Source organism: Pieris brassicae, chromosome 1, assembly GCF_905147105.1.
Source record: "Pieris brassicae chromosome 1, ilPieBrab1.1, whole genome shotgun sequence".
NCBI lineage: Eukaryota > Metazoa > Arthropoda > Insecta > Lepidoptera > Pieridae > Pieris > Pieris brassicae.
The window spans coordinates 20,378,262-20,401,967 of NC_059665.1; the positions used below are offsets into that span (position 1 = coordinate 20,378,262).

The following is a 23,706-nucleotide window of genomic DNA, read 5'->3' on the forward strand; positions in this document are numbered from 1 at the left end:
CTTAGAAATTACGCATACTTTATATTAACATGACCTAATTCCTATGTTCTATTTACATTTTTTTGTTAAATTTATCTTTATGTTGACTTCTTGTCAGTCGTTTCATTCTTTTTGGCTACTTTAGAAGAAGCCGCTGCTTTATTGTCAGGTTTAGCCATTCGTTTTGGATGGCTGTGGTAATTTCTAGGGTAAGATGGCCTAGTAGGCACTGATGGTACATATTGCGTCCTAGTGTATTCTTCTTCTGGCTCCACATCGTGGGTGTAACGGCCTGCGTGGTTGTAATGCATCGATTTAGAGTTTACGTACGCTACCTTATCGCTTGTGGGTTTAAAGACGGTCTGTGGTACCATTATTCTAAATTGCGATTGATATTTTGCTGATGGCATTGGAGTTACATAGCTAACAGTTTGAACGCTCGGTTTTGAGTTCTGAGCAGCGCTATATGAGTTAGGAAATACTGCGGCAATCGTATGATCTTTGCTGGGATAGTTCTCTGACAGTACTAATGCTTTTGGTCTTTCAGATTGTTGAGATTGATATGTGTATTCTTGACCAGAATTAACACTACTTTCTTCGTACTGTTCTGAATGAATTAATCTTGAGGGGTAAACTGAAACCTGTGCTTTTTGATCAATTAAGCTAGATGTATATGAGTTGGGGTCAAAAGCAGCATGTTCCTTTGCGTTTTCTTTTTCCACTTCATACGCAGAAGAAGTGTCTGATGTTGTGTAGTACGAAGAAGTTGGATGAACAACGCTTTGCTGAATAGTGTGGTGAGGATCGTAGCTCTGAGCTGGGTATTCTTGACTTGTTTGTTCCGGTACTTTATGCTCCACAACAGAATGAGTTTCGTGTACATTGGCGCGTTGGTCTACAGATGTTTGTACATGCTGATATTCCGGCGAAGAAGATGGTTGTTCATACTGAGACTGAACGTAGTAAGAAGTGGGCTGTGCAGTTTGTGGCATATATTGATATTGATACTCGTATTGTTGTTGTGAAGGTTGACGGTACAAAGATTGAGACTGGGATACATATTTTTGTGGGCTGTAACTTGATGGATATCTAGCCATCACAGGTTTCACAGCAGAATATTGTACACCAGAATAGTCTGATTGCGTGTATGAGGGTTTAACATATGGATGAGCATAGTGTGGTTCACTTTCCTGTGGAGAGAGATTTGAATTTTGATACGCCATTATTTGTGGTGCAAATGAATATCCTTGTTTTTTGAAATATTGATTAACTAATTGCTGTAAGTTTACATTGTTGAGGTAAGACGATAGAGGATAATTGTTTGGCAGATTTGCGTACAATTCAGCTGAAGGGTTTTTAATTGAAGAACTTGGAATTCTGAGTACTAACACTGGTACTATTCTTTGGCCGAGTTGTGATTCGTGTGATCTTAAGTGGTCTTGAGTCAGACCCGCGCTCTGGTATTGGGGATTTGTTAGCAATTGAGAAGGATCTACAAAGTAATTTGGCATTACGGTAGGAAACTGGGCACTCAATCCCGAAAATTCTTGTCCATTATACGTAGTATAAAGTGTTGATGATGGCTCACTGCCATAAGTAGGAGGAGATGGTGTTTTAAACTCAACTTCAGGCTTTTTGTAATCATAAGTGGTTTGCTGTTCCTTAACGGGTACTAGTTCAAACGCTTGTGATGGCTGAATTTCAACATTAGTCGATGTTTTCTGATAATTTTCGCCTGTTTCTACGTAATGAGAGTTAAAGGTGCTCTGATGTGCGGGAATATCTTCTTGAGAATATGGATAAATCATAAACTTTCCTTTATCTTGAGCTGATTTTCCGAAATAATTGTAAGTATATCCATTATTCGTCCGGTATCCATATCCGAGATTCGCATCGATCGTTCTTTTGCCTTTGCCTTTTGCATCAGTATCATTCACTATCTCTATGGCAATAACTGCTGGTAACGTTAATTTTTTTTCAGAAGTATGTGTTACATTTTTATTTTCAACTTTGTTTTCAGTTTCCTTGCTATTACTAGGAATTTGAGATTTCACACCAAACTTTTCTTCAACCTCTCTTAAAAAATTTCTTTCTTCGGTTGTGAGGTTATCTGCTTTTTTATCTGTTTTAAGTGCTTCAAGCTTATATTTTTTTGGATCTGGATCAGCTACTGCTATCGCTCCTATCACGCAGCATAACACCTGAAATTTAAAAAAAATATATTAGGAAAGTTGCCAATTAGTTCTCTGTTAATATACTACATTTTCTCCAGGAATTATAATCTGGACATCTGTATGCTGATTGCTAAACTAAAAGGCGGAAAATACAAAACCAAGAAATTTATACGATGTTAGTCAGTTAGGACATAAGGATATAAAAAAATACAAGATGCTACAACAGAATGTAAATAACCTGTTTGTATCTTGTCTAGTTTACACAATATTCATTGCAATGCCAATGCCTAATTTGCTTGAAGATGAAATCTTTACATTGCTACATAATTACGTAATGAGAGAAGAAATAATGATATATGCTTCGTCAAATTGTGACTATGTAGAAATGTGTTAAGTTGTATCACGTATTTTTAACCGATCCACCAATTTTTATTGATTATATAATAAAGACATATAAAACTACTATATCTAATTGTCTGTTTGTCTTCAAAATAAGTATAATCAAACATTTAAAATTTAATGACATATTTCACTTGATTGTTTTCTCTATTTTTATTTGTAACACGCTATTATATTAATTACATAATTTGACTTTGGATTTCCTTTACACCACTCACATTCCATAATTGCAATATATTTACCATATTTAAGCTAAAAATTACGCATCATTTTATTTTAGACGTAAATATATCAACATTTACACAGTCAAATTTGTATTATATAACTCCAATTATGCGCAAGAGTTGGCCCCGGTAAACTCGCGCTTTTCTCCAAATCATTTGGCATAATTAAAAACCTTAATTATTCATAAACGTTTTATGTTTGCATAACATAGTTCCGTTATTTTTTTAAGATTATGCTTACGTTATGTATATACACATAATTTTGCAAAAATCTGAGGCAAAATGGTTTTGGATATTTGATTCATTTTCAAAGTTATAACAATTATATAAGATATTTCTAAATACAAACACAAATAATGCATATTACGTTTGCAATGCGATATGAAAGTTTCGCGGTGAATCTTCATAAAGAGAAAGTAATGCATCTGAATTGTTTATGTGAATGTTTCCTGTATAATCCCTATGTCATACAGTCATCATCGTTTATAACAAATCAAGAGTAAATTACTTCCAATGACTATATCACTTTTATTATTCGATTTGCTCATCTCACAAGGCCCAGAAAATTTATATACTAACTTCATATAAGAATCCACAACTGTAGATCTAATTAAAACAAAAATAAATAAGTTATTAAATAAACAATAGTGCAGTCGACACTTTAATATATTTAATTATTACTATGTCATGAGTAGAAGCCTACAAAAGGCATTACTCACTAAGTATTACAAAGAGTAATCTGCCATTTACACAGAAAGATTTTGACGCTTTTAATTGTTATTAATATAAGAACAATAGACAGCAAACGATTGCACCAATCTATACTTCTATTCAAAACACAGTCAATATGAATTGTTTTCGCAATGATAATTCTTGTTTCGAAATTTGTTATGTATTAGATGTTGAATGTAGCGTTTTGAAATTATATAGAGAAGGATTGGGCAGCTCTTCGACAGAATTAGTGACTGTTATTAATTAATAGATTAGTCTGAAGTACATGCTGGCTGCTTTATTATTTCTCATTCTGGCTTTAAATCCATAGAGCAACAACGCTAGTAAGCGCACAATGTAACGAAGAATTGTAGAGAATGTTACAATAATACAGAGTGCCATCTTGACCTCAACAAACCGCTCTTCAAAACAAGAGCAAGTGAACCACCGCCTGCATGTTTATCAAGTGATAAACAAAGTCAAGACAAAACTGTGATATATATATTTGTTTAATCTGATTCTATAATATTCCATGCGTTATTTAAATAAACGTAATGTTTAATTTTATTACATTATTAATAAAATATGTATCAATACATTTTGATTCTAGTTGCAAAAGGACTGTTTTAATTTAGATAAACATTTAAGTGTATCTGGGTCGTACACCTGTGTGGGTTTTATTTTTTAGTCTAGTTCAGAAAATCTTATCCTTTTAAGGTATGATTAAGTATCCTATGAAATTAAGTAACATTAAAGTAATAATTTTAATTGTTATGAAAAATTTCTTTTGTTATTTTTGATAAATAACATACTTTTATATTAATAATTTTCTCATGGCCGAGTTTTCTACATAAAAAACGTTCGATATTTCGTCAGTTCAATCCCTTTAAGTTCTTTGCCGGAACATAACGAACAGTGATCATACTAGTAACCATGTCAATAAGGGACTAAGTTCTTTGCCGGAACATAACGAAAACGTTTTCATATTATTGTTGTTTCTTTGTATTATCTTGTTTTCGTTTTGTGCTGTGTAACTGTTTTTGTAATTGCTTTATTTTTATATAATAATTCTTCTGTTTCTTGCCTGCTGTTGTCCTTTTTTACTATTATAATATACAATTAATTAACAAACATAGAGTATTATTGTATTAGTATATTTTCTCATGCAAGTGAATGTCGCAATATTCTTAATGGGAAATAAAAATATATTAAACCGTAATAAATACTACATCTCTGAATGCCTTAAATATAACTTATATTACCTTGTTTTTTATAACTTTGTTAAGATTTGATTATATATAATTTAAAATAGTAATACAAATTGATATTGGAGAAGAGGATTAGGTCATAGTAAACAAGTGCGCAGGCGTTTGTCATAGACCCAAAGAGCCTCATGAACATACTACCAGGCCTTTAATCGTAGCGTTTTAGAGTCACAGTCGTTAAGTTAAGTTTGTTAATATTTGCATAAATAAATTGTAAATTGTTGACTTCTGACAAATCGATTTATAATGTCCGATACATATATTTGTTTACACTAAAGGCCTTGTGTGATAACTATTTATCAATGATATTTGCAAAGACAAATGCTGTATTTTGTAATATGAACATAACGAACTGAATTGCGATATATGAATTTCCGTCTTACTTACTTTTATAATCGTATCACTCCAACGAAATTAGATAATCGAGAAAGCATTAGTTAGCTATTTCTGTCTAGCGAGACATTCATCTAAAAATGTGTTAGTATATTAACATGCAAGTTAGGGTATATCAAAACCCTTATGCCTTTCATTATATTTTATAGGTTTGTATGTACTCGTCCTTTTACGTAATTCAGCCAAAATACCTGGATACAGGTGCTACTTTTCAATTACTATCTGATACAAATTACAATAAAAAGGTTTTTATAACAGGTAAAAGATTGCATACAAATATCTAGGTAACCTGGCAATGCAGAAATTGTACCGTTATTACAAGCACAAAAAACTGAAGAACACGTATAACGTTTAACGACATCAAAAGTGAAGAATTCTTTAGTCAATCGCTCCATATTACAAATTAACAATTTAACAAAGATGTTAGATTGAAGCCCTGCCCAATAGGCATTAGATGTTAACAATATAAAATAAATTATTACTTCATATTAACTTTAGAAAGAAGTTTAAGCATTAGAGGTTGTTAGCGTTATAAAAAATCCCAATGCGAAGACGATTTCAAGATTACATTAAAGAATTAGTTCAAATAAAAAAAATCAAAGCTCGCCTAATAGTTTCAGCGACTCTCACCTCTGAGGTCGTAAGTTCTAGCCCCGACACCGTATCCAAATGGACTTTCCATCTATGTCATTCAACACTCGCTACGGTAAAAAAAAAACATTGTGGGGAAACCGGCAATGTTTTAAATCCATAAAGTTGCGGCCACAGAAGGTTGATAACTGGCTTTTAGAAAAAGCAAATTATCACGAAATACATACAGAAATCGGAGAATTTTATTATATATTTTACAAACAAAAAATAGTTAAGTTACTAGTTAAAGCTCTAAACTTTTTTTTAACGTAACAATTTAAACCATAACCGTCACTGATATTATATGTTAAAGTAATCATTAATACAAAGATATTTACCAAAATAGACCACCGCATTGTTGCTACCGGACTGCCTCTGTTAAAAGAAAAACCAACACTTCACCACACAGCACTAACACATCAAACTTTTCAAGCTATTCTGAGCTTAAGTACAAATATTCAAAGCTCTTATTCCAAACAACCGTACCTGATTTCGCGTTCGTGTCGAATACTAAAAGCAATGGGTTCGTGAATCACACTGTTACGTTCTTTTATACCTCGGAAGAGTTCAAGATGCGCCATACGAAAGCACGCCTATCTCTAGTCGAGTATAATTTGTACGACAGATGTAATTGCACTTTCCCTCCTGAACTTGACAGAACATTGACACTTAAAGGGCGAAATGTTCAAGCAGGTTTTAGTGCATCATGTATAGTATTGTTTAGAAGAAACAATCTTGATAATAAGAAGTTAATTTGCTAGTTTGACTTCACGTTCTAATCGTCTTAGGGATGGTCTAACCCCGTTACAACGTTAAATAAACATTTTATAATCTCTTTAAAGTCTCAATATAACCTTATTTCAACTTGTTGTTAATGGTTTTCCTCTTATAATTTTAGTAGTGTTGCCATATTTAACAAACGAGGCACTTACATTAGTCGTATCTACCATAAGCCTTGAATAGTTGGCGCTTTCAGTTATTTGCATATGTATATTTTTCCGGCTATTTAAGGCTATAGTATCAGAGTAATTTTGAAATATCAATATTAAATTTTTGTATAACTCAATAATCAGTTTCCTATTACAATGCCAAAGGTACAACATATGTACACAGCTTATGTCATAATTTTAAAGGTCGGCAACACACTCGCGAGCCTTCTGAGCTTCAGTGTCCATGGACGGTGTCACTTAACATCAGGGGAGCCTCCTGTCCGTTTACCCCTTGTTCTATAAAAACGAATTATAATACTAAGAATAAAAAAACACACTTTCCGCTCTCTTTTCAAAAAACGTTTTTGCCTGGTTTATTCCGTACGCTTCTATTGAAAAGTCTGAAAATTACTTTTGTTCTATCATGTGATGAACTGTTTATTGTTTTCATCTTTTTATTAATTTTCATTTACGTCATTCACAAAAAACTACCATTACGTTTCACATTTGATTAAATCTCCTTCACGTAGTCATTCATAGACAAAGATGGGAACATCTCTCGCCATTTTAAAATTAGTCTATTATAATAATTATGCGTCAGAGAGATCACATGTAACTGAGTGTTGTATAATTTAATTATTTCGTTAGACTTTAATTTCTATTTTAGATTTTTAACTGTTATTTTATTTTACCTTGTTAAAATAATTAATTATCGTTAACGTGAGGACGTTTTAGACTTTAGGGCCCTGAATGATACAGAAAAAAATCTGCCTTTGTTAAAACGGTGTTCAGATAAAATTAAAATTTCGTTTTTATGTAAGAGGACTGTGTCGTTATACAATTGTTATACAATACAGCATTTTTAAAATAAATAATTATAACGTGATTTCTTTGTATAAGAATTATTTAGAAGAAGCAAATATTATTAGACTAAATTTACATTTAAGAATAAATTTACAAAATTTCACCAATAAACCTTTAATATTTTTGTGTATTTTTGTTCGTTATTGTATTTTTGTGATGTAAGTGTTACTATTATTATGTAACATATCTATACATTTTTTATAAATAGAAATAACTTAATGTAAAAGATATACTTAAGTTATTAAAACCCTATTTAACATCGTAATGAAAAACATTACACTAACAAAACACTACCATTCTCTCATTAGCTATTCAAAATCATAAGTAGTTGCAAAAGGTTTCCTGTACCGCCGGATACCGAACATTCTCACAGTTGTCACTAATCGAACCGTGATAATTCCCACAGTTCAAGATTTTTCAATACGATGAGACCAATTTTGTGAAATTTTTATATATCAAACTATTTAATCACTCATAAGTTATAGATGCCTTGTAATGCTTTCTGAAGGTGATTAGATTTTTAAGGCAAGGTGCCTTATAATTTGGTATATTATTTAGACCGTAAGTTTTGATAACAATACGTATAGATATCTTAACTGTTCTTATTAGTGTTACATTAACATGACAATTGCATGCCTAGTTTTATATGGCTGATTGTACGGCTTTTTTATAATTTATTATTCTAAATGCTCTTTCTTTGGAAATAAACGCTTTATTACTATTATTATCTGTCGTAATTTGTTTAACACATAATAATGATCAGACAACTTAAGTAATTACGAGGGCGGCTTATCGCTAGCAAGCGATCTTTTCGATTCAATAATTGTAGTTGTGTAAACGAAATCCCATCCCATACTTACTACCTACTACCCATAAAAAACACATATACCATTCGTAATGACATCTTTCGTTTTGATATAATACAGTTTTAAAAGGTAATAAATGCGTTTTATTTTTTTGAAGTGAAACATCTTTATCGGCGTTGGAAAAAAAATTACCACATTTTTGGGTTACGCGTCACATTTTTCCGTTACGTGCCATCTTTTTCTTGTCCCTACCACGGTTGATTCGAAGAGATTCGAAGCCATTAATAACAAAAATATAAAATAACGATAACAATGATAGTAAATATCCTATTACAATTAATGAAATTCTGTAATCTTAGTACTAATAAGGTAGAATGATATAATTGTATTATTTGTATTCATGTCTATGATAATAAAAGCCTTTTGTTAAACTTTATCTAATTTAATTATATTTAACCAATTTCTGTAAAGTTGCATATAGTAGATCATTTTTCGAAAAATAAGATCATTAAGAAGTTTAACTTCTTACGTGTGTACTAGTACACGCACACATTATTTCTTGAATTATCTAATAAGCTGAATAGCCAAAATTAAAAACCTCTTCCTAATTGGCAAATTTAAGTTAATTAAAATTAATATTAGCTTAATTATTACACATATTACGTTGACATTTGATCTATAGCTCGATGAATGTCCAATAATTTATAATGAATAAAATCGTGACGGTGAGGAGACGCAATATGCTAAGTAACTTTCATAAGTGAATTACAAAAGCACGATCCATTTTTCAGTTTTATGTAATTTTTAATTTTACATATTTCTCATAATTTGTCTTCCGCGATGCATAATTAGATAGCACAAATGAATTTCGCTGTGCGAAAATACTTACGTATTGACTAGCGCATTCATATCTTGACAAAATAAATTGAAAGCATTTGTTTGATTTCTCAGCTGTGTTAGCCATGGGATAAGTGACTCGTAACCCGATTAGTATTGGATTTTCTATGTGCAAAAACTTGGTTGTACGGTGAAGGAATACATCGTTAGGAAGGAACTAAAGGCACAGACGGCTGATTTCCAACTTGCTTATAAATAAAAGAACAGGAAAATTTAAAACTAATACAAGTGCTACGTAATTTTTCTATAGATAGTTTTATCCATTTTAAATTAATTTTGTTTGTAGTTAACGTTACTGTAAAAAAGGAAGAGGTAACTCTTGTTACCTCATCCTTTTTTCAAATGTCACTTTGACATTATATACAAACAAATGAATGTGAGAAATATAGTAATAAAAGTATTTTAACGATCAAACGCATTACCCTTCTTAGATAATAAAGCTTGCTTAATATGGAAACCGTTTAATGGTACGACATGTTGTAACTTGTCACTCTTAGGTGAATAAATAGCGTACTCTTGATGATATATTTACATAGAATAATCTCCCTAAAGATACGGTTATAACTTTGGACTTAAATTTTTATTAAATATGTATAAATTTGTTTCTTTTCTTCATAATGTAAGTTTCAGTGAGATGTTTTATCCCTACTTTGTGTCAATCGAGAGAATGAAGCCTTATAAATGTTGTATACATTGAGCTATTTACCATATAACAATTGTTGAATAGTTTTAAAAGTTATACGCAATTTTTTTAAATTTACCAATGTAGAATTCAATGTACAATTCCAATGACTTGAAACTTCCATTCATAGAAGCTTTTAAACTAAAGACTTCAACGCGCATCGCTTACAATAACAAAATAATAAATGATGATGTCCTGTTTATATATTTTTAAAGCATAATATTCCCACTATATAATAATCACTAAAACCGTGGAATATTCCAAATAAATGGTGTAAAAATAAATACGGAAAAATCAACGGCATCATTAAATTTAATTAGTAAGTTTAGTCACTTAAGTAGCAATGAGCCAATTTATTGCACATCGTGATTCGTAAGTGTTAAATAGCGAAACATACCCGAGATGTTTGACAGTTTCTTATGGCCTACTGACCTGTGTTGAAGGAAACTTATAATAGACTAAAGACGTTCTGTATAAATTTACATTATTGACTTTTAATATACAGTATTGACAATATTCTTAACCTACATAGTAATCATATTAAAAAAATTATTAAAATAAATTTGAAGAGTTTGATCCCAGTTTGACAGTGTACCTTTAATCCTGGTAGTATTTCCTCGATGTATTGTGATACTTATTCGTTGAGCGAAGAAAGCAACAGCTCTGGGGTCATTGGTACTATTTACCAGGGACCAACTTAAATCTTTCATTAGCGCCTGTGCACAAGAACCTCACGCCCCAAGAAGCACTTCTCCAAAGGGAAAATAATCATAGTTGGAGGAAACTTGAGCTGTTTATTGTTTTCCGTCTGCTCTGTTAAATAAATTATATATTAAATTAACTTTCCACGTTTTTACCTATGTGTACCAGTTATATAGTACATATATGAGATACAATAGTATATCAATTACGTTTTTTTCTATATTTTATAAAATAATATAATATAATCACAATATGTTACATTAGAAAACCGTTGTGGTTTGTACTAATGTAACCATAGCAGTCTTGCAGCTAGGAGCGCGACAAATGTATAAAAGTAGTTTTTTTAATTTACTGTTTATGTTGGCTATCTAATATCTGACTGGGTAGATCATTTATTAGCCGTATTTTAGTAAAATAGAACCTTACGAAACGATATTAAAAACTCTATAAATCAAATAAAAGCTTTTAATTCGGGCATAAAAATCCATAGAACAGTTGTCACAATTTTACTTAAAAGCTATTTTTATCTGTATTTAATTTAATGTATGCATAATTAATCAGAGATGCGCAAATTTAAATTATGTAATTTAAAAACGTAAAAAATAGAGCTAACGTTGAGTCGTTAAACAACAAAAAAGCCTTCAGAATTAAATACTGCACTTTATTGCGTATTGCAATTCTAAGCGTACTTTAGTGCTCATGAGAAGGTCAATGACCCGTGAAATGTACACGTTAAACAAGTTACAATCCGTTGGTGCATAGCCGTAAATCAAACGCACTCAGGGTTGTGGAAAACATTCTTCATCTCGGTGTCTCTACATTACTGAAAATTGGCCAACAGCATGTCGTCTCCTGTGCCACATATAGCAACTCTTCCGCAGTCGCAATACCCGTGAAGTACCTAACGTTACGAAAACATGTTTTATCCTTTTGCCCTTCTGTTGCTTACCCTGGATACAATAAATACTTATTAAAATATAATTATTCACATTTTTTTGTCATAGAATCTTTGTGGATCAAAAAAATAAAAGTACATATTCTTACGTATAATGTTAAATATGGTTAAATATTTTAGTAACATATATTTCTATAGTGGATTATGAAAATTAAACTCAACTTACAAATCCGTTTAGTCTATTTGCAAGAATATAGTAATTATCATGAATTAAAACGGACATTACACAATCATATTAAGAAAAGTAATTAATTCATAACTTTTATGTAACTAATTTAACATTTTAGTATGGAAAACAACTAGTAACCTACAGATCGATGTATGTCAGTCGTCTTCCGGGCTACTTATGTTTGTGCTTCTCCGTAACGCCATACTTTACAATAAATCAATTTTCATGTTGAATATGATTAATAGTTCTGTTTGTTACGAGCCTGTAAAAATTCCTCCAAAAATCTCCATATATTATCGGTAAGATAACGAAGCGCAGACCGTCTCCTTTCTAATAAAGAAACACAAGATCAATTGTCTAACTGTTGGTCTGACCAGATAATGACAACAATAGCTACTAACATTGCCCCATGCCCTGAAACAGACCGAGCAATTGTGTTAGATAACCACGACCTTCAGTAACGAAAATAACATATAATATGTTTAAAAGGAGTATATATCCTTTGTTACGAGCCTGTAAAAAATCCTCCGTAAATCTTCATATATTATCGGTAAGATAAGGAAGCGCAGACCGTCTCCTTTCTAATAAAGAAACACGAGATCAATTGTCTAACTGTTGGTCTGACCAGATAATGACAACAACAGCTACTAACATTGCCCCATGCCCTGAAACAGACCGAGCAATTGTGTTAGATAACCACGACCTTCAGTAACGAAAATAACAAATAATATGTTTAAAAGGAGTATATATCCATAGCACTAAACTGTTCAATGAGTACACCTCATATATCCTCACTTTCAAGCCATCACACAACACAGCCTAATTTTAATAACTTAAAATATTTAATAATTTTTATGTTTTTCTTTTGTAAATTTTTGAACCTTTTTGTATATATTGTGTATATCTATATGCTATGCGCATATCATTAGTATAATTGTTTTTTATATATTATATAATTGTTATGTATTGTGTTAGCTGTAGGGTTTCGAAATATATAATATACAGACGAAATGCACACATGCCTAAAAGGAGTTACTGACTGGTTATATCATCGTTCAATCAACATTTAATATGAAAAGCAATTCCTATTTCCTATTAATCCCTTTAAAACTTCATCCACATGGGATACTTATAACAAACCTTTCAAAGACAAAACCACATATATTCACCTCTATAAGACGCTTGTGCAGTCTCAGTTGGAATACGCTAGTCTAATCTGGAATCCCTACTACGCTATATATGTCACACAACTGGAGGCTGTACAAAAGAAATTTTACGTATTTTAAATTGTCGCATGAACGGTGGTAGGGCTAAATACAACGAACTTTAAAAAAAATATAATTTACTTTCTTTGAGTACTAGGCGTAGTTTGATAGATTGTGTTTCATTATAAGAAAAATATGCGTACATGAATTAACTTGTTCAAATCTTCTCGAACTCATAAGATTCAATATTCCTGCCAGATCTCTACGCTCGCACAGAACCTTTAACCTTCCGACTCCCAGAACCAACATTGGGTTCCGTGAGCCTCTTCACAGGATGTGTTCTACTTTTGATTCTTCTACTAATATCGATCTTTTTTCGCACTCCTCTACTGCTTCATTTAAGAATAGGTTAGAACAACTATTCGCGTAGTAAACCTTGTATCTTTCTTCTTATTTTGGCTACAAGTATATCTGTCGTTCTACCGATCTATAATCTTTGTATTGTCTACTTAAATATTTTGTTCTGCTGTCATGTCACGTTTTGTTTTGTTTTGCTTAAGGATATAAATCCTTTTTTTTATCAGTGAAACTTTTTGTGGATATATCCAATGCTTTAATTCTTATGTTTATATTTCTTTTCTGACTTCTACTTTTAGAGTCTGTTTCTGTCTGTTTCCCAAATGAATAAATAAATACAATTGATATGTGAAACAACTTCTTCGATCCTTCAATCATCTACGCACGCGTGGTTTTCACTTTCTGAGACAAGTGCTTAGCATGCATGAATTCGGGTGTAATAACCGTTGAGATGTTTTCTTTGAATTATTTATGAGTGCGATCTCACATCACGTTAAATGACCGTAATGTTATGTAACGCAATGTGAATTAATCGTAATCAGGTGCTCTAGTTATTTCGCTGATCTATTATTATGAATGATTGATGGGATCATTAGAAATATTGTCATGGAGAAATCTTTTTGAAACATATGTTAGGTAACTGTAAAGTTATCTACATCTGGTTAAAAGGAGATTTATAACTCCTACTATTTTGATGCAGTTAGTGTATACTACTCCTTTACTAGTCTGCGACTTGTGTCCTGATCGATGAGTACAGTATGATGATACTTTTGATGTTAGAGGCTTTTGTTTCCTCACGATGTTTTCCTTAACCATGCAAATAGATTGTCGAACTAGTTCGGACTCACTAAATGCTTACACTGTTCTTGTATGAAGCTTGGTTTTAAAGTGTTTAATTGTATTTGAACTGATTTGTATTAATTTTATTTATTAGTATTAATAAAATTGTCATTGTATTTTGTATCTGTATTTTATCTTGAAAAACACTCATAAACATATCTTAATATTTGTTTGTGTGTGGATAAAATACGAAAATGGACATAAGAGTATGAATCTGCAAAAAATGGAAGTAGAATTTATAATTTCTGTATTATGTAATATAAATTAGTCTACTTCTTTATACTCGTTTAATATATACCATAATAGTATGATGTCTTTATATTTAGACTTTGCAGCGTACAACTGTTAATTATTTTAAAGTAAAAATATTTTATAGTATTAAATTATGTTGCATAACGTTGGCGTAAGGTAGCATAGCATAGGACAGGAAGCGCTTAAGTTTCTTCTTTGGAGGCCAAGACACTTTTGAGGCCAAGAGAGGCAGAGCTAGCGGAGAGAGTGTGAATGTGTGTATTTTTTACTTATAGAGCATTTGTATAAATACAAACAGAACAATGACATTAAAGCCTTATCAACGTTATTTCTACAATTATATTGAGTTAACTATAAAACATTTTTTTCAACTTTACTCAGGCGTGAGCTTAAGTTATCATCTACATCTGTAATGGAATCCCGGGGAATCTAAGCTATAGAACAAATAATAAAGACATTCACACACAATTCTAACACTTTCACCTCGTAAAATAATCTTAAAATACTTTAATCTAAATCGTAGTTAATATACAAAAGACCTAAATTAATAATTCATGTAATCCATATTCATTATCAAATATACATTATAGTGCTTAGAAAATATGTTTAATTAAATAATAAATGTGGTAAACTGAGAAAATACAGGAAATAGCTATTATATATTATGCGTTTTATTGGGTAACACCTCTTGCATGAACATATATTTATGTTTATTAAGTATTTTAAATAATTATAAAATTAAGCTCTTAAGCAGGAACTAATAACAAATGTCTAGTTAGTTTCAACTTTAAATGCAAATTAACTGGAAAAAGAGAAAATTGCATGTTATCTAATGCCTCGTGATCGCAAAAATATGTATGTTTAAAAAAATACAAGTTGTAATCCCTCATTTTTTAAAAGTCATTTCAGACATTATAAAAAAAACAGTTAAAAGATTTGTTAATTTGTAGTTTATTGAAGTATATTCCATTTTTAATGCGTTTACCAACATATTTGTTAATAGCGCCCTCTCGTGGTATTTTAAAACACTCGGTACTATTATAAAAGTGTACGTATATCAAACATAACGCGCTATGGTTAATGTCAATATTAAATACCCATCTCAAGAAATAGATGGCACTAATGCAGTTTTAAATAAATAAAAATATTATGTGTTTCGATTGTGTGCAAAATTTATCTGAAATCTAATGGTGATTGAGGTAGATATGTTTCTGAATATTTCGTTGATTATTTTATTTGGTTTGCTTACCTGTAATAATTATTTATTAGGAACTCGAATAGATGAGTCAGACGTTAAGCCTCTAAATTTGTCCAACTATCAATAATTACTTTGACAGGTATTTAATTTATTCGTATCTAGCATATAACAACTTTTTTGTGTGTCCATGTGTACAGTGCCTTCGGCCTAAATGCATTTACACGGAGGTTCATTATTAATGTTTATAAATGAATTATTCTATCGAAGTAGATTCAATAGGTTTGTTTAATCCGGATAAAGTTATTATTTTTATAAATTAAATGAGGAAGAAATGTACCCAAATCTAACATTACTTTATTGTTTGTATTTACATATAAGGACTGGAAGTATATTACATTCCGATTAAATATAATGGGTATAACTCGAAAAAAACAAAGTACTGAAAACATTTCACTTTTTATGCTATTTACAAAACATGACTGACACAAACAATGGTAGTTTTAAGAAATGTAATATAATTATTTCGCAAAATCCGTTTCAAACCAAACAGTTACGTAATAATTATGAGTCAAAGTGAGACTTTCTTTCTTAAAAAATATTCGAAAGGGAAGTAAAACAATACTTTGTGCTAAATTTTTATTAGTAACAAAATACTGACCAATGGAAAATTCTTTTAAACTTAGTGTGTAAAAGCTTTTCATTCATAAAAACTAAAACTATTCTTTGTGTTCGAACTATTCGCTAAAACACTGATATTTGTGATAATTCAAAAAAAACGAACGCTAGTTAAAACAATAAACTTCCATTAAATTTTATGAATATAAGGATTAAAATATAAATTACTACAAAACAACACTTAACCTATACGAGTATATACAATGACTGCCCTAATACATAAAGATAATTCAAATTATTTATTAATTATAACTTATTACTTGTAAATTCTAATAATAGACAAATTGATAAGTTCCTTCGGGTTCGATATAAAATTTGAATAGCTCCATAATTTCCGTTAATGTATTGGAACATAATAAAACTAATTTTAATAAATATACACAAACCATTTGCGATTTCTTCGTGATCACACTTAACAATCGTTGTACTACAATTACTTTGAACATTTAGTTGGCATTATTCAAAAAAGTTTATCCGTTAATTCTATTTGGGTGTTTAAGCATGACTTATTTACTAATCCTTTAATTTACAATTACTTAGCTAGTTTTGGAGCTCTTTTATGTTGGCCAAAAGTGACACCACCTGCTGCGGTGTGGTACATTTGATTGGGAAGGAAACCACGTTCATAATATCTTGGTGTGGGATAAACTTGGGGAAAACCGCGTCCACTCGACAGTGCCTCGTAAGTTGACAATGCGTCTTTGGTATAACCTCTCTTTAAATACTCTAGTTGCACGCTTGATGGGATATAGGATTCCAACAAAGACGACGGTCTCCTTTTAAATGGAACTCCATACGCCTCACTGGGCTTAGGAGTGAAACCGGTAGAAATCAGTGGCCCATTTGTTGCGTATATAGGCTTTGACAAGGGGCGGTATGTTGGCAAAGCCTTTGGTATATGTGATAAGTGTGGTGGCGATGGTTTCAATAATAATGGACTTGGATGAGGCAACTCGATAGCTGTCCTATACTCATCTCTCACTGGAGCTCGTGAATTATAGTATCTTGGATATTCTTGTTGAGATACATACGGACCTTCTGCTTGTGATGAAAATCCTTGACCGTGATTTTGGTCAATGGAATTAGAGTAATGATTTATCTGCTGGTAATTTTTAAAAGGTGGCGCTACCAGAGCCGTCTGGTAATTAGCTATAGGACTTTGGTATGTTTGGTATGATTGTGGTGGGCTTGCACTAGGCTGCGGCGGTGGAAGTGTTGGCTGTGGATAACCGATGAATGCCACTGGAGTTGTGTAGGGCTGAATAAAACTTGGAACTTGTGCATTCCCGGTCGGAGTAATAAAAGTAGGGACAACATAGTTCTGTTGTTGTTGCTGTTGGGGGCTGTTTGGATAACTGTTTTGAGGTGCAGATGGAGCATATTGTGTGCCATGAGGTTGTGCCTGTGGTATCTGCTCGTTGTAGTATTGTGGTACTATGTAGAGCATAGGCACATTAGATATATAGCCTACTGGTTGATGTTGATCATATTGAGGTTTAGTTGGAGATTCGGGAGACTCAGTGACAGCGTATTGTTGCACGTAACGTGGGTGTTGCGTTGTCGGTGAAGGTGCATTGTAGTACTGAATGAAATTATTTTTCAGATATCCCAAATCGGGTGCGGACACCGCACTGGGTCCTTGAGGCCGTTCCTTTTCGTACTCCGTTTGCCTTTCACTTTTCAAATTATCCTCTTCGATATCTTCTAGTTCTATCTTCTTATCCGCTGTTGCGGCCGCTACAAGCAAAGCGACTGCGTATATCTGAAAGTAAAAGCTGAATTTTAGGATGTCCGGCCCTGGTCACTGCACTAATATTATGCTCGTTGTAAACAGGTGAGCGGTAAAAAGTGCACTTGCGAAACTGGTTTGAAGCGAAGGCATTTGTAAAAGGGATCGTAGCTTTTACTCTTATTTACGCGATTATCTAATTGCATTCCACATGATTCCACACGGAGATGTAATCTGCGGATTTAATGGCTACCCAAATTAACTTTTAGGTGGCAGCTAACCGCTGTAGTTATGCAATAATTTACTACGTATAAGTACTTATAAAAATGATTGACGAGGCAACACTGATTAATACAATGAATACGATTAAGAAACAAACATTTTCAGTTATATTATAAACACTTAAAATTAACTTATAATAACGTGAAGAATTTAGTACATCTTTGTATTATTTATTATTATATTCCCCTTTCACAGGAAAGTATCTAAAAATATTAACCCACGGCCAAACTTAAAACTAGTGCGTGACAACGGAAGCGATCGTGAGAATGTCTATACAATATATAATTAAGTGTTATTTGATCATTTATTTAGATAAGAAGTAATCGAAATTCAATCCATCAAAGTTCACCTTTAACACTTTATATTCCGGCTACTTTAAATGATTACTTTTTAAATTGACGTGGTAAAAAGGTGATCACTGAGTTATCGGTTTGATACGATTATCTGAGACATAAATCTGTTACGAGGAGTAACTATTATATAGAATCAAACCTCCTTATTCATAAAAACTAAATCAATCTGCACTCTATTTACACGTGCTCTCTTTGGTCTCTTTTTGTCAAATTATGTGTACGCTGTGATGAAAAGAGACAGGTTTTAATTACAACGACGCAACGTCTAAGTCAGTTTTTTTTAAATCAACTTTGGACTAATATTTATTCTAATCTTATTTTGTTAAAGGCCTAGCCTATGCCTTACAAGCAGACATATTTTTTCGTTGGAGATGTTGTTAATAAATACAAACTGATGTACACACTAAGAACTGTGACTTAATGCTAAGTGTGACTCCCGTATGTCAAAAACGTATTGGATTTTGATATAGTCATTGTCCTTGGTATATCTCGTTTCTGAATCCTTTGTTCTCTCTGGCCGGAAAATAGGAAAACAATGTTTGGAACTTGAATTTGGAACGTCACATATTAATCAAACTTAAACAAGTGACACAAACATTATAGTTTTATAATATTATTACTAGAACCTCAAAATACCTTATTTTCACGCATTAAACATATTTTGATGAATTTTTAAAGAGAGAAACTTCAGATGTTTTACTGTCTTCGTGACAAGAGTCATTTGTAGAACAAACTAAATTATTATAACGACTTCCGTCTTTTTGTTGTCGTGAGATGAATATTTTATTTTTATAATTGAGTTGAATATGTAATTCATTTTTTGATTGGGTTGGGAAAAGGTAATATAATTAAAATGGTTGCATATTCGAGGCTGAGGTGTGGTGAGGTAATTACAAAATAAATTCATTTTAATTATCAATGTTATTTGATCACTCCAGATTAACTTTCTCACTCACTTTAGAAAGTATTAGCCTCAGTTAGTTACAAATCCTAAAACAGTAAATTTATTCATTTGGCTACTAAGTCAAGAGAGTGAATCCTTTAAACAATTCTCACAATCGAAACTCGCCTCACTATGCAACCTAACTTTTAATTAGTCTATACTATATATAAATCCAATCACAAAATATGTATGTTGTTAAGCGCTAAAGTCGAAGACTGGACCAGATTCGAGTACTTTTTTTATTATTGATTCCTTGAAGGAGGTTTTTATGGAGAAAACAAAATTACAATTAGTTTAATTAGGTACTTAGGTTTTATTTCGGAAAAATGAACAGTCTCCATGGGGTATCACAGGAAAAAGTTCTATTTGTTGGTATGTAGATAAAGGTAAAAGTAAAGGCTAAGTAAAAAAATCATATTCAGCAGAAATGCAGTTCAAAAATTTAAGTTAAGAAGTTCAAGGGCAGTTTTTAATATCTTATCTTTTAGATGCGGTCAATGTTATAAGTTTAGCTACAGCAAAATCGACTTACTACTTATAGAACGAGAGATTAATATATACGTAACGTTGAATCCAATGTTAAAGATGCAAGTTACAATATCATTGCCGATTCGCGTAAAATTTAATAACGTTGCAAAATATTAACCACACCTGATAACTGAGCCGTTTCATCAGACATAATAGCATGTATTTTAAACTGGACCACACCATATGTGGTAATATTGCGAAACAGAATTTTGAACTTTTTGTTCGAATCTATACGCATATTGAACTCTTTTCCAACTCCATTCTATAAATGAGTATTCAATAAAACTTATCAGTGTTTGGCCTCCATTAAAGTTTGAAAAAAAGGGAATCATCGTCTTTTCTATTTTATTAGTAATTTTAAATGTGTTTAAAATGTAGATTTTTAGTGAAATTTTTCGTGAATATTTTCTACAGCTTTCAGCCTTCTTACTCTAGTACCTACTTACTTGTGTAAATAATTATTTAATAAAAATAGAATTACTGAGTTCCCTCATAAATAATAAAAATAATATATAAAAATATTATTTTTCATTTTAAACAAGTTTGTATTATGGCTCACAAAAACGAAGCGGTCCAGGCTCCGTTTAATCTTATAGTTAAGTTAATTAATAAAGAAAAAGTTTGTCAATAAAATCTGCAGGTTTTTTTTTATTGAAATAGTCCTTAAGGCGAATGTTTAACATTCGTTAAATAATCTAATATGCTAATTTTGTTTATCTGCGTGCGCGCTGTAAAATAAGGTATTTGAATACGCCCAAGAAGGCGAAGCTTTCCGTATTTGGCACTTTTTATTGAAATTCTCGACAACAGTACTTATTTTCTGGAATATTCGTAATGCATTCACAGAAGGTTTCTGTTTGTAACTGTGTCGAGATAGAAACAGGTTTAATTATTTATTTAACGTGATATTAAAATTTGCATTATTTTTTAAAATAAATACAACTATTTACCGTATTATAAATAACAACTATATTTTATTAAATTTAAATTAAAAACTGACCTTGAACAAAAGCATTTTTCAGTTTCTTCCGCTCGTAACTTCACAGTGCACCTTACAAACGCCGGATTGACATTGTCACGATCTCTAGTGCGCACGCGCAATGTCCATGTCCACCAAAGAATCCTATAATTGAAACAAACCAATGGTTAACTTTTTAACTCTCTCCTAATCACTGCATCGAAGTAGGACGATTTCATTTTTGATTTACAAAAGTTCAAACATTTTATTAGGTCATATCATGTATGTAATTGAATCAGTTAACATAATTTAATTAATCGATTACACAATACAACACTTTATAATAAAAAAATATTTACTTGCAAAAAACAGGAAAAACGTACAACCTTCTCTCCGTTTGGTACCTAAATGGTTGCCGTATCATGTGGTAGTTTGTTAAATACAACTAGTCTACATATCAACGAAAGGCGTAGCGTCATACAATACGCACTTACGGAGAGCGAAAGCAAATATCGGATTAATATAGTAATATGATACTATCCTAGGAAGAATACAGGGCTAAAAACCTTATCATCTAATGACTCCGTAATCTATTATAGAAAACGCTATGTTCTATTAATATTAATTCTAATAAATCTATTTTAGTTCTGCATAAGAAGCATTCCAGTCTTTAGTTACAACCTCAATTGGGGCTTGGGCAGGCGTATTTCTACGTCCCTTAAATCGAGTACATGATAATGGTTTCGTCAAGATCAAACCCTAGACCTGAGAGTTTTACGTTATCAAGTGATTGTTCTAGGCTACCTAGGGATACCTTGATATTGCAAAAATACAGGACTTAATTTACTTTTTAATGAAGACATAATTTATTATTTAATAATATCAAAAATAACGTATATTTTCATTTTAAAAGTATAACACGTGCCCCTTTAACTTTGGAATAATTATTAATTTTCCAACAATGTAGATTTATGAAATATATAAAAGAAATTATATCAAAGCAATTTTCATTGCCTTAAAATAAAAACGTTGAAAAATACAAAATTGATTTGATATCAAACTGTAGATACAATAATCTAAAAAATAATTATCATACACTTAAGTCTTTATGTAACCATTGTGCTTTGAAATGAGTTCAAAAGCTCATCACCAATAAGTGTTATTATTTGCTCGAATTTGGCAGTTGAATTGCTGGTTACTCGACATCATTTACTGTTATTAGATCAAGTGATTTCGAAATTCTTTACAGAGATGCTATTGTGTTTTGACAACTATGATAATTATTTATATTTTCTAGGTTTTTTACCACAGTGGCTTAGTGGTTAGTGCACATAACGTAATATTGATAATATATAATTAATAATATTGATTTCCGGATCATTTTGGAATATGTCCTATGCCTCGTTGGGGGATCACGAGACTTGAGTTTCTGCTGTTTTTACTGCTGAGCTTTCACTGGTTGAATATTAGTAATTTGTACATTTGAGATTGTAACTGGAGTTTTGCTTTGTAGTTTAAGGCTTATTTTTTAATTAGTTTTGGTATCAACGTATTACATCTACAACCTATTTTAATGTTTGTTTTTTGTAATGCAAAAATGACTTTTGTGTTTACTTGACTGTATTCGCTCGCAATTTGTAAGTTACCGGCCTTTGACGGGCATCATACGACTCTATTTTTTGTATGGATGGATGTTGAAAATTCTTCTTGTATCTTAAAAATCTCTTTGAAATCGCGAACTGTCTCAAAATGGGCAGTTCGGTACTTTACTATTTCAATAAAATTCTCTGGATCAGAATATATTGTGGCTGTGTTAATAAATTATATCACAGGATAACGACTCCGCCCTAACATAGTACTTATAGCTGACCGCGTCACTTTCTACGCCTAGTAAGTGGATTGCTCGATATTACCGATCTCACTTTCCATTGAATATCCCTTACATTATACATTCATCTAAATGAAACACAAACTTTTTGTGGTTCTCTGTAATTTAGACTGAGTGCCGTAAAAGGTTTTTTGTGTACCTATTATTTCGAGTAATGTATGTCGTTTTTGTAATTTAAAGAGCAAGAGGTGATTTTACATAATCCATACAGTGCTATGTAATTTCACATAAGCGACTCTGCCATTTTATATGATTTTCAGTAGAATTCAGTCTCTGAGTGTTTGATACCCCACCCCAAAGGAATTCAGAGCAAAAACATTTTCATCTTTTTGACGTAGATATGTAATAATTATCATGTTTAAAGAAGGTTTTTAACCAAAAAACTTATGAACAAACCGACTAGAAACAATCATTGATTTCCCGTGAATCAATCCCATGACATCTAATTCAATCCAGCCATGTGTGATTATAGTGATAAGATAGTCAAAAGCAGCCGCAATAATAAATATGAATTAAGCTAAATTTTGTTATTCTCAATTGCATAGAATTTCGTTTAGTATCTTGATGTAACCTATGACATCCCACAAAGTTCAAGACTAAAAGGTTAATGGACAATCGATTTAAATTAAGTCATAGATAATAAGCAGTTGGGTGACGGCTTGTCTCTTATCATTTTATGATAAAACCTTTTGAAACTTAAATAATCATCGAGGGTGATT

The 23,706-nt window shown here is 31.6% G+C and overlaps 2 protein-coding genes across 3 annotated transcripts; both read right to left on the reverse strand.

Annotated features, from left to right (window-relative positions):
* Positions 1-77: 77 nt before the first annotated feature.
* LOC123706698 lies at positions 78-2,797 on the reverse strand. Its single transcript, XM_045656052.1, has 2 exons — positions 2,771-2,797; positions 78-2,180 (listed from the first exon to the last, which is right to left on the reverse strand). The coding sequence occupies exons 1-2, from the start codon at positions 2,795-2,797 to the stop codon at positions 78-80; spliced, it is 2,130 nt and encodes a 709-aa protein (XP_045512008.1).
* Positions 2,798-16,468: 13,671 nt separating this feature from the next.
* Positions 16,469-21,496, reverse strand: LOC123710257 (extensin-like). 2 transcript variants are annotated; one of them, XM_045662063.1, is made up of 3 exons: positions 21,459-21,496; positions 21,142-21,264; positions 16,469-18,068 (listed from the first exon to the last, which is right to left on the reverse strand). In XM_045662063.1, exons 2-3 carry the CDS (start codon positions 21,154-21,156, stop codon positions 16,839-16,841), a joined length of 1,245 nt encoding a protein of 414 aa, XP_045518019.1. In that variant the 5' UTR covers positions 21,157-21,264; positions 21,459-21,496; the 3' UTR covers positions 16,469-16,838. The 2 variants fall into 2 exon arrangements, with proteins under 2 accessions (XP_045518019.1, XP_045518011.1); XM_045662055.1 differs by having other exon boundaries at positions 21,483-21,495.
* Positions 21,497-23,706: the final 2,210 nt, after the last annotated feature.